Below are 12432 nucleotides of genomic sequence, written 5' to 3' on the forward strand. Positions count from 1 at the left end.
CATTGGCAACCAGAGTAGAGATCTGCTGCTCATGGGCCCGAGTGAACAGCTGATTTAAGATTTAATTAGAAATCTTTGTGAGTTGACAATAATTCAGAGTTGCTGGTACTAAAGGTACGACCTCATCTTTTTATATGTAAACACAAAATCTAGTTTGTGTTTACATGGTATGCTGGCTAGCAACCCATCATTACTTTACAGATGCTACTGTTGTTTTAATATATTTAATAAAGTCAGCATGCTAACTAGCTAGCCCTTGCTTGTCTCAGCCCAAAGCTCCTGTGCTAGCGGTGTAAACACTAACACTCCTCCGGTGCTCTGTTAACATGCTAACTTCAGTAGACATCTCCACAGCAAAGTACATAGATATGTTGACATAATGCCAAAACTGTTATTTCTTCACATTCTGCTAATTACTCTATTTAATTTTTGAATGTTTTATCTTTCATATTGCATCTTTAACTGTATTGTTCACCTCAGTAAAATAAAAGGTACATATACTGCACATCGTACAACAATCCATTAAAAACATACAGATATACGACATACAATAGTGCATATGGGCAGGTAGCAGCAAACGGGTCGTATAAATAAACCGGAGAGCAGATCTTATAAGTAGCAGGTGTTTCCTGATGCATTCATTCTGTGTTCAGTGGGGAATAAAAGACTTCTTACATATGTTCCGGCTGGCCCTTGGGACCCTGAATCGACTGCCAGACGGGAGCAACTCAAACTCTCACTGCAGCTGGTGTGAGATATCTGCAGTTGTACGTTTAGCCTTTCTATGCACAGCACTGCTCATGTTATGTGTAGCCCGGAGAAGCATAATCCCAGTTTAATACAAAGTGAAAACGCAACTATTTCTCCCATTTTTCCTGGTGAATCTAGATTAAACTATTATTTATAACCACCTGTTTCACTGCGGGAGCTCCATGTGGTTGCCAGGAGATCTGTGATGCAACTGAAAAGCCTCTGATAGCTGCGAGCGTGTCCATGTATACACACATGTAGCATATACACAAGTATTTGCACACATGTGCTTAAGTGTGCATGTTTCCATAACCACTTTCAGCAGGGGTGCCACTCTTCCTATTCTTTTTGGATAAACCCTAACCCCGTCTCAAACCCACAGCAGTGTTTGCGCCTGCACATTTCAAACTACATGAGTGGCGTCTGCAAAGCCCACAGCCATATATTATTGCTTTTATCTGAAACAATCCCAGGAAAAAAAAAAAAAAAACGCTCTCTCCAGGGGCCTCGAACAGCAGAGAAGGTGGGAGAGTCAATTACATTACAGCACAATCACAGTGAGACAGAGAGCCCTGGACTTATGAGGGAGTGTGGATCGTATTTCGCGTAAATATGAGAGCTATTGATTTTGACTGCACTCACACCTACAGAACACCCATCAACACAAGAACACTATAGCTACTTCATATTATTTACATAATGCTTATGTCATCCAGCGGCGATAAGGAGCTGACGATGAGTCCCGTAACAAGGAGCCCATATCACATGAAGCCACTGGAGCAACATTATCAAACATCTGCCGGCCCTGATGTGCAGTGTACAGGTGCTATGGAAAGGTCATGTGCTGCACATTGAGAGATGTCATGGTAAGCCAAAATCAATTGTAAATCGATTTTAAAATGAATGGAAACTAGGTTTGAGCTTGACAAAGTGGCTGCCTTTGTAGTCTGGGAATATTTCAGCAGGTATTTTTCTCAGATTCCCTCCAAAAGTGGCTAAAAAAGCATAACAACAGTGACTTCTTACATCATTTTTCTTCTTCTGTACTGCCTGTCCTACACCGCCATGTTCCTGTTCTGAACTATTTAACGTGTGCTTGCAGTTTCCACACCCTTCAACTCACCCTCTCCCTGGTAGAAGATAAACTTTAACAAATGGGTCAGAGTAGCCATTGTTGTCCCGTGGGACAAGGTTTCTGGCCTGCAGGACGTGAACGATCAAGTTGCCGAGCTGCTTGTCGTAGTGGATTTGAAGCTGCAAAAAGGAAGCACACTGAATTACAATGGATTCAAATGCATTTGGGGAGAGAAACAATGCAAAAAAATTGAAAACTTTGGACCTTGGTTTATACAGCATATCATCGATACTCTTACATCTTGTTGTCCTACTGTTTTGTTTCACAGACCTGTATTTCTCCAGAGATGGGGTGGGACTGGGTCTTTGTTCCCTCTGCAGTCTGTGAGAAATAAAAGCAACTTGCTTAGTTACTGCTGGCAACAATATGTAGGTGGATACTTTGTTAGAGGTGGGTGTTCACACTGTACAGCATGTACTGTGCTGCACTGTGCTCATGCAGACCTTGAGGCTAAACTATGATTTAAACTCTGGAAATTGATGCATCTGTTTTAATATTCATCTTAGATGAGCTACAAGTGGTAAATGTTTTATTTATAATGAAAGACAAGCTTCCTAATGTAGAAGGTTCATATTTTATATTCAAACTGGGAGACAAAACTATAAATAGGCCTCACAAAATATTTTTTAAGACTGATAATGTTTGTCAAAGGTCCCTGGGAAGATATACAGATATATTCGATTTCAATACCATGATCTGGCTTATATTGATATTGCACATTACAATCAACAGTCTGTAGACTCGCCTTGCTGCTGTGGCGTTTCTTGCTGACGGAGGGTGATCCTGGCTGACCGGGGCTGGAGGTCGCTGAGGTGGTGGCGGGCAAGGAAGAGGTGGAGGAGGGACCCTGCTGCTGGGACACCTTTTGCAGCTCAGCCGCCAGCTGCTTGGGGTCAACGCCTGGAGACCTGGGAGGTCTGTCACCTAGACACACACAAGAGCGTTATTATGCAAAGGCACCCACATAAGTAAAAATATAAGACAAAGGCATGAACACATACAAAGAAAGTATGTTAAGCTCTCCACTAAATGCTAAGACAGGTTAGCATGCCAATGTTAGCATTTAGTGTTGCACTTTTTGTAAACATACATTGTGTATGAACACTGAAATACAGTATAAGTAGATAAGCTAAAATATACACCCAATTAAAGTAAAAAGTGTCATGATAATCATCCGGTATTTAAGTCATTCTGTGTGTTTACCAAATAATAAAATGTGTAATTAGGAGGGGGCCCGAAAAACTATAGTCTGCCTCTTGTAATCTATCATTTTAATCCAGCCCTGTTCAGTCTCTCCTGGCTGAAAATAAACTGTTGGAAACACCAGAAACACTGTTACCACCTCATATTCCGGGTTGTTTTGATTCAACATTGAGATTTTCATATGTGTGAAATGTTCTATATTTGTGCAGCACGGAGGAGTTACAAATTTACATTTTGTTATGCAACCCCGTGTTGTGTGATGACAAATAAATCACCCTGAACCTTGGGCAGGCTGATTCCTTTGCTTCTAGGCCACGTTCCATTGAAAAGGAACAGTGTGGTAGCTTTTCTGAGAACAATGTAATGTTCCCAGTGTAATGCAGACAGAGGAAGTAATGCTAGGCTTAAGAAAAAAGAGAATAAACTTAATTTGAAGGCAGAGACGGTGGTGCGAAAAGTGAGAAGCAGCTCTGAACGTTGGTGTTGGAGCTATAGAAATATTGTAGCTCACCTTTGCTGTGCTCCTGGAAATCCAGGTGGTCGGACCCTTCAGACTCAGCCAGCATGTTGAGATCCCTGAAAGACAGACGGAAAATAATACGTCACATAATTCTGATTATTAAAACTGAAGTAGAAAAGGGAAAATGAATGATAGGACAATGCGGAGATGACGAAAATATGATTCATTACTTTCAATTGATTAATAATAAAATGCAGGTTCTATTTAAAGGGTGATGCCTTCTAGGATTTAATGTGGGCTTCAGGAGGAAATTGAGCTTTTCAGAGTCACGGCAATGAAAAAAGAAGGAAGAATGGAGGTGGACATTCGGTAGATGAAGAGGCAGGAAATGTAAGAAGGGCAGTGATTTGATTAGGAAGGTGATGGAGAGTTATGATTAAAGCATGATGAGTTAAATTAAAAACGGAGGATGGCATGCTAACAATAGACGAGAATCACAAAGGTTATACTCACAGTCTGACGCACACTTCTGCTTCATTACACGGCTGTCCGACGAGCCCCTGTACCTCCTCGTAGGTTTTCCCCGTCAGAAGAACACCATTCCACTCCAGGACTTGCATTCCTACACACAGTCACAAACTGAGCGTCAGTGGCAGTGTCTGTTGATTCGATTTTTTCCAACATCCAGTACAAACGTTTTCACCTCAAACCGAAAGCAAATCAAAGCCTTGAAGTGAGTCGCTCTTTAAAGGGATCAATTTGTTTCTGAAACAAAATTCACATTGACCCGAACGAGGGATCGGTTCAGGGTCTCGCATCCATCTTTTGATCAAATTCGCACAGAGCGATCGTTTGAAAGAAAACAGGCTTTGATTCTTGCACTCCGACGACATGTGCATCAGACTGCAGGCCAGAACTGGAGAGAATAAACACTGGTGACAGCCCAAACAGCATCTGTGTGACGAAGCTGCTCGCAGAGCACTCATGCACAGAACTGGGGTTAAAAATGAGCATGAACACGGCCCTTACTTTATTTCAGCTATAAAACTAGAATTTCAAACATGATACATGATGGCCTGGAAAGAAGGAAGGAACTGAGCAGTGATAGCTCATATGAATCCACACACTCACACGGCAAACCCACTGCAACCTCCAACACACACCCTGCCTCACTGGCAGGACTTACACGGATTGAAACAGCTCATCAGGAGGGTCTTGTGTTTGCGACGATACTCTCGAGCTGCGTGCGTGAGTGACAGGCAAGATACTGTAGTTTCACCCTGATATCATTCAACGAATTGTTCACACAGTTGCAGGTTGAAACTTGAATTTCAGAGATCAGACAAAACAAGCATAAACTCTGTGACGCTAAGCCTTCACAACTGTTTGACTCTGACAATGTTTCCCCCATATTTATACCACGGAGGGTGAGACGCCGCGTTCCCACTGGCAGAACCAAAGTACTTTGCAGCCATTCTGCTCAGTGTTGATGACAGGGTTATGGGTGTTATCGTGGTTGAGTTGTACTCGCGGCTAACAACAGCACAGATGCATCTTGACTCTTGGACTGAGGCATTCATCAACAGACTTTGTTCTGTTCTGTTCTGTTCACAGAGGAATAATGCCTAAGACTAGCATAGAAGGAGCCGGACAATGACGGTCGAGACAGGGTATGATTGCATTAATGGGTAGCAGAGGGGTTACAGATAAAACTGACTCTAATGTTTCCATGCGGCATGAGTTTATTGTTAGGAAGCAAAGGACATAACAAAGAGTATGATGGAATACAATTGTACAGTATGTGACTTTTCCAAAACAGCCCATATTCAGAAACTGTGCCTTCAAACGAGCTGTCAGGACGTCTGTAAGTTTGTGATTTCTGATTACTATCCACTGTCTTTTAGTTGCTGATCAATCAGGAAGCAGCGAAATGATTGACATGAGTACGACATTTGAGGTTCCCACCCTGAATGTGATGTCGGAGGAAAATGGCCGCCGTGTGAATATGGCCTTTTTTGCAAAAACACTGGCAGAGCTGATGCCAAACACGGTGAGTGACACCTGCTCAGGCCTGTGAGAGACGACCAATAAGAGCAGACTGGGCTTATAAACATTTTCTAACAGAGATGAGCATAATATGGGATCTTTAACGTTAAACTGACAAGGCGAACATGGTGAACATTACACTGGCTAAACATGTGCACGTTAGCATCATTGTGAGCATTTTAGCATGCCGATGTTAGCATTTAGCTAGGAGCACCGTTGTGCCTAATTACTGTCTCACTGAGTCACTAGCATGGCTGTAGACACTTAGTTTTGTTTTTACACGATCCATGTTTATATTTCCCTTGCTTTGCAAATAAAATATGCATTTATTTTGTTGCAAGGAACACTGGGGGATATATCAACCCCTCGCTTTGTTGGAAAGACAAAGTTTTTCAATTCAAGACAAATTCTGCGAGCCACATTAAGCACCAATTTCCCCACTATTGTTCCCGTCTGTATTTGTTTTATTTGTATTTTTTAATTAAGCAGTTTTCTCTGGCACTCTCTAAGAAGGCCCTCATGAAGAAGTGCAGAGAGAAAAAACACAGAGGCGACGGCAACGTTGGAGGGAGACACAAACAAGAACAGAAAGTACGGAAAAGGATTGCCCACACACACACATCCACAGAGCACAGACAGATGGATAGCACACTACGCAAATCCAAACCGGGCAGTATTTCTCTCTCCCTATCTCGCCATCCATAGATCACCAGTGTGACAGCTTCAAAAAGGCCCGGCCCACAGCTTTAGCAATTGTCAGACACCCTCAGTGTGGCTCAACACAGAGATTAAAGGGGACTATGAGGAGACAGATGGACTCGGAGGGTGAGAGGGTTAACTGCTCCCAGATTCCCCCCATGTGAAATCAATAGCACCTCGTGAAATGTGTTCCTGTTAATATACCGCACACAGCAATTTATCCGGGGTGGTGTCAGTGAGAGGTGTGTAACGGTGAAATCACAGGTCATATATCAGTGCACAATGGTGACTTGGTGAAATAACTCACTGTAGCATCTGTGCTGTAGCTGTTTCACCCTACTGTATATGAACTGCTTCACCTCTACGTTTTTGATTTTTAAACTAATTTAAAACTACACTTACTACTGTATTCTGTAAGGCAGAATTTTATTTTATTTCTTAGTTAATATAATGCTAAATTCAGACTCACAGGGAGCGTCCGTGATGTTGATGTTGTTGTCATTTGGCAGATTACCGCGTGGATCATCGCCCTACTTGACCTGTCTTTGACATTTAACTGCGGTTAACAAGTTGTGAAGGCAGGTAACACCAGGCCTGGTGATCCTTATGTGGGTGTTTTATGAATATTCTGCCAACTGTGTTCCTGCAGGCAAATCTCCTCCCCCGTTCTCCCTGTGACAGTCCTGATCATGTAATATAAAAAAGTATATAAACCGACTGCTGAGTAGCTTCAAAAGTTCATTTATTATAACACGATAAATTAAGGCTAAGATAATACTGGGTATGCCGCGTGGCATGAGAGGTATAGATACAACAGAGTTAATGTAGATCATAAGTTACTATATTAAAATTTTAAATTATACTAAAAAACACATGCTAGAATGTGTCACTTTAAGTTTTACAGCATTTTAAGATAAACAACTGTACCACTTCCAGTCCACATATAATAGGAATATTATAGTAATATTGCACAGGGCTTAAAATGACTTATTATATATATTATATTATACCATAAACCCCTGATCCACTTGTGAGCTTTCCTCTTTTGGTCCCCTTTTAATGACCAAATGACTATCTTGGCCATTTGCCATGAGCTGATATAACCAGATGCAAGTAAAGACTCAAACTTTGACAAATATGCAAGTACAGCCAGCAGCCACTTAGCTTAGCTTAGCACAAAGCCTGGAAATGGAGGAAACGGCTAGCTTTGTTTTGTCTAAAGGTAACAAAATCCACCCAGTAGCACATGTTAGCATCTCTCTGTCAACAAACAATAGCAGAAAAGGTGGGTTTAATTTGGGAAACAAGCTTACCTTCAAGAATCTTTCCTGTTTGTTCTGCAGCTCCACCAGGCAGGACTTTGGCAACGTAGGCCCCAATGTCTCCATTAGAGCCAGGGACCTCTTTCCCTCCGACCACACGGATACCCAGACCATTTCCTGGTTAGGACCAACAACAAATACTGGTGAGTGGCATTGTAAATTAGTTGGTAGTCAACATCTATTTTGTTGTCCACATACAAAGAGGATAAAGTGTGTGTGGACTCAAATATAGCTATTGTGCTTCGAAGCCAAAATGTAGTAACTAAAGGAATTTGATGTTTTAGCATCAAGTTTAGCATCTAAAAAATAATTTGGCATTGAAATGTCTAATTTCTGTGTGATAGCATTTAAAATTGTGACAGAGACGGGCAAAAAGACAGCTAAGTATGAGGGATTTATCAAGCTAGCTAGCTAAATACCGTACTGGTGTTAGCTATAGCCTTAGCTTAAGCTACAACTACATCTGTACAATGTCTTTGGTGAACTAGATTCTTAGTTTGTTCAATTATTAAATGTATCTAAAGGTAGTGGCTAAATCAAATTATGATAGAAAATAGTCAGCTAATGTAACCTGCTAAAGGTAACTAACGTTAGCTTAGCAGTGTTTAAGTATTGTCAACTCCGTTTCACTCAAATTAAATTATTTTTTTATTTTTTCTGTTAAAGCTCCTGTTGGTAAGATAGTAAGACTGACGCTTTGATATCCCAACTTGTCAAACACTGACCCTTTGGGATTGTAAGTCATAGATTTATATAGAAGAACTAGATACCAAATGGCGCCCATTCAAACCAATGAGAAATGCTCGCCTGGCAAAATGTTTCGCTGCAATACCGCCAGTGGCCATCATGCCAGTTTGGAAGCAAAGCTGAGTGGGGCCGTACTGGTGCTATCCGAAACACCAGTATTTGACGAGTTGGGTTACGAGACTCAAAAATCAATTATCATGCCAACAGGAGCTTTAAGCTATTTCAATAATTTGTTTATATGTATGAAATTGTAGATACATTTATGATTGTACATATTACTTTACATATTAGTAGTAGACAGGCAGGGAAACAATAGATTTAATCCCTAACTATGGACTGTAAATAAAGTTTTTAAGGCATTTTGTAGTCTGTTGGTTGGCAGCTACTCAGTCAGCTTAAACAGGTCTAACAAAGAAGGCCAACAACCTTTATTTCACTGAGTTTGTTAGCCAGCTTAAAGGCTTGAAAGCTTCACTGCTTCTGTAGTTACTGCTCTCTACTGTACCTTTGTAGATGGCATACAAGCCAGCATCTCTGCCAACTATCTACAAACCACATATGGATCTATAATCTTTCCCTCCACAGGTCACATATAAAAAGGCCTCCCTCTACACAGAACCAGAAGTTCCCTCATTTAACAGAATTAAACACTGTAATATAGTTACGGAAGCGAGAACAAAATGACTCAGCTCAGTACCAGGCCCTCATAAACAAAATGCTTCCTTTGTGGGCTGTTTGTTAATTGCATAAGATAATCCAGAGTGTGAGGGATACGCCATTTTGAGCATGGCAATGACTGATGAGCGTGGAGACGAGCCAAATCAAAAGGGAAGCCAGGAAATGAAATGTCTGCCTGCTTTGAGCCTGGAGGAATGGTGTGATGGAACGTAATGGCAGGGGAAGTGACTTGCCAGTTTCTTGAGATCTGCCATGAATATCAAGTAAATAAAACGCATGAAGCATACTTGTCATGCTCTGTAAACCTAATGAGATGTTATGGCCCATATCAATATGGGAATTTAATGTCTTTATACCTTTTTTTAAAATAATTTTGAATCTATTTTATAATCACTCATATTTAATCAGAGGAAAACAATGCTGGAAGCGGTGCATATTTGATGCAGTCAGTAAGCAACGGGGTCAATAAATTCTGATGCATGCATTACCGTCAATAACACATTAGCTTGGCACACATGCCTCTTTGAATGCATATTATTCCCACTCTTAGCATGCTGCTGTTGTTGTTGAATGAAATGCAGTAAACTGTGTTACTTTACCTGAGACACTGCGGTCTTTGGGATCCCTCTGCAGTTTGACCCTGAGGTGAGGGAAGGGGTAGTACGGGCCTTTTCCCTGTGGCCCATACACAATGGTGAGATGTCATGTACGCACAGGGTAAATGGGAAACAGTTAAGTATGGATTCTTTTGCAACGTGGACATATATGTGGCATTTAGGTGCCTTTTGTTACCATGTGAGCGAACACACCACATATAATTATCCAGGTGATAGAGTGTGGGTGCATGCATTTCATTACAGCTTGGACTTGCTATACAGTACATGTTTTTTCCTGTTTCACCTGTCTCTTCTCTTGTCCGTTCTCTGACCGTCCGTCCCTAGGTTTGTCAAACCAGTCGGTCTCTTCTCGTCTGAGGTGGTAGGCTTCAGGGATAAAAACAAGCAGCACTTCAGAACCAATCTGAGAACCTGGACCTTTTTTAACCTACCACATCGAATGGATTTCTTCAGTTTTAACAGGTGAGATAGGTATAAAGGTGATTACATATCATAAGCCAAATTCTATACGTGAGAAGTCAATAATAATAAGTGATTGGGATTAAAAAGAAAAGAAAAAAAAACATTATTTAACTTGCATGTGAAAAGGGGGAAAGGATGCCAAACAACATTTCTCATAAGTATTATAAAATTAAGATAAAAAATGCAGTTTGAGAGTGAAAAAAAACAGTATTAGTACGTGATGTATATTAGCATAATATAAACCAATAGTGTGGTAATTTTCTATGAATGTAAATGTTGGGTATGTACATATTTTTGCATGATTTCTAACCTCAATTGCACGTAATCTCTAAAACATGTATGTCTTATATAACATCGTATGAATTTTGCAATGTAAAGTCATTGAAATTTCTTCCAGGACTTGCAAAATTAAATTGGTATTTATTTGCATTAGTAGTTATTAGTGTCCTAAAACCTCCCCAACATTTTAATATCTATAGCTGCTATACATGATGTTGTTCATTTTGACTGGTGGTGCAGGTTAATATGTTAGCTAATGGATGACTAAGAAAACCGAACTAATACTCTACCATTGGTTGCATCGTCTCTGTTCAAAGCCATCAGGGAATCACTTAGCGCTGAAATCAAGGCAAATGTGTTTACGTTGCAAAATGATTGGGATCCATACGAATTTATTAACAAGAAGTTATGCTACATTCAAGACAACTTAGAACTAGAAACTTTAAATGTTTAAACCAGAAAGATAAACAATGGTACCTCTTTGAGAACCTGAACTACTAAAACTGTAACATTTTGCATCCCCTTCTCATGAACAAATCCTCAGCCTGGAAACTGGCCAGGTCGTTGCTGCTTTAATTAAGCACTCCACAGAACACATGAATAACAGTGATAAAATGGTTTTAGTCACGACTGGAAGAGTAGGCATTACCAATATATTGCTTATATATACACGCCGCGATACAATATATTATTTATGGCTTTTACCAAGCAAAAAGAATCCAAGGGATATAAAAGCAGAGGCTGCAGTAAACTAAAATGTATTTTATGTTCTTGCTTAAAAAAGTAATTCCCTGTTGGAATAAGACACTGTTCAGAATGTTTTATAACAATGGAGTCGTCTCAGAGATGAAAGCTCAGAATACAATATTCTTTCAGTAATTGAAAGTGAAGAGAAAAGTGTTTGTTTAGCAGTTAATTAAAATAATCAGATCGGTAGTGTTCTTGCATTGTTGATTCTTCATGTTTTATAATCAAAAACACAGAAAATAAGGGGCCACACTAATAGAGTGTGTTCATTTTCGTTAAAGTGAGGCAGTAATACTTTTAGGAAATGCAGTAAAAGAATGGTTAATAGACATAAATGTAATCCATGCAACATAAAGTCACTGATGCATCACAATACAAGCAAGTATTCATGACAAGACATGCAAGTTAAAGTGTTATATTTATTACATACATTCAAGTGTTGCAACCAAAGATCATGCAGTTCAAAAAATACAATCAAGGTCCTCCTACTGTGACGACTAATTCTTTCTAGGGTTGTCAGTATAATTTGGTAACGTGATGATGTTGCCTATAGTTTGGTATAAAGATTTAAACCGTAAATATATAATACACTTAAATATAATCATGAACTACACCAACATTATCTACTATCCTAATTATACATCAACTAGGAGACTCTAAAAATATACTCCATGTACTATCGGCTATGTTATTATATTACACTGTCATTTTGAAGACTAACTGCAAAAGAACTGGTTCAACTGACAGAATTCTGTACCAATTATGCAAATTTTGCAAGTGGGGGAGGCACTTTTTCAGTGTATCATTCGCGGGAAGAAAAAAGTTTTCTGAATCTGACCTAAATTTTGAAGGATTATTACGTTATTGTGGCTCAAGCCTTGTATGATTAACAAGCAGGAATACTTGAAAGACTGAAAATCTTCTTTGAGAGTTGAAACATCTACAAATGACAGCACGCTCTAGATAAAACGCAGACTGCCACAAGTGTGCAATATCTAATTGAGGAGGGAAACCTCTCACACAATGTAGCTGTAACAGAAAGTTAGACAATACTGTGTCATGCAGTGAACTAATATGGGAAAATGTTTCACAATATATAGAATGCAGACAGAAACAGTGCATGCATATAGATACAAGCAAACCCTATAAGACGTCAGAAAGATTTACAAAAGCATGCATGCATACCAGATATCAACTGATTGACCAAAAGTACTGACACCAGAACACAAAAATAAGTTACATTCACCAAAGTTAAGGTTAGATATGAAAACATGAAAAACAGACACA

General features: G+C 39.8%; 1 protein-coding gene across 7 annotated transcripts in view; it reads right to left on the reverse strand.

The window, feature by feature from the left end:
• Positions 1-12432, reverse strand: part of pcloa (piccolo presynaptic cytomatrix protein a) — a gene marked incomplete at its 5' end in the record, with an annotated part of 58729 nt that overhangs the window by 12886 nt on the left and 33411 nt on the right. For 6 of the 7 annotated variants that reach the window (XM_084345278.1, XM_084345276.1, XM_084345281.1 and 3 more), the window contains 9 exons: positions 1874-2004; positions 2156-2206; positions 2631-2809; positions 3600-3664; positions 4062-4170; positions 7607-7732; positions 9640-9715; positions 9941-10023; positions 10689-10736. In XM_084345278.1, the coding sequence (XP_084201404.1) occupies positions 1874-2004; positions 2156-2206; positions 2631-2809; positions 3600-3664; positions 4062-4170; positions 7607-7732; positions 9640-9715; positions 9941-10023; positions 10689-10736 (868 nt within the window). The remainder of the gene's footprint in view (positions 1-1873; positions 2005-2155; positions 2207-2630; positions 2810-3599; positions 3665-4061; positions 4171-7606; positions 7733-9639; positions 9716-9940; positions 10024-10688; positions 10737-12432) is intronic. The other variant, XM_084345277.1, reaches the window with a different exon arrangement.

The sequence above is a fragment of the Pagrus pagrus genome (genome assembly GCF_965226575.1).
Source record: "Pagrus pagrus genome assembly, chromosome: 23".
Classification (NCBI taxonomy): domain Eukaryota; kingdom Metazoa; phylum Chordata; class Actinopteri; order Spariformes; family Sparidae; genus Pagrus; species Pagrus pagrus.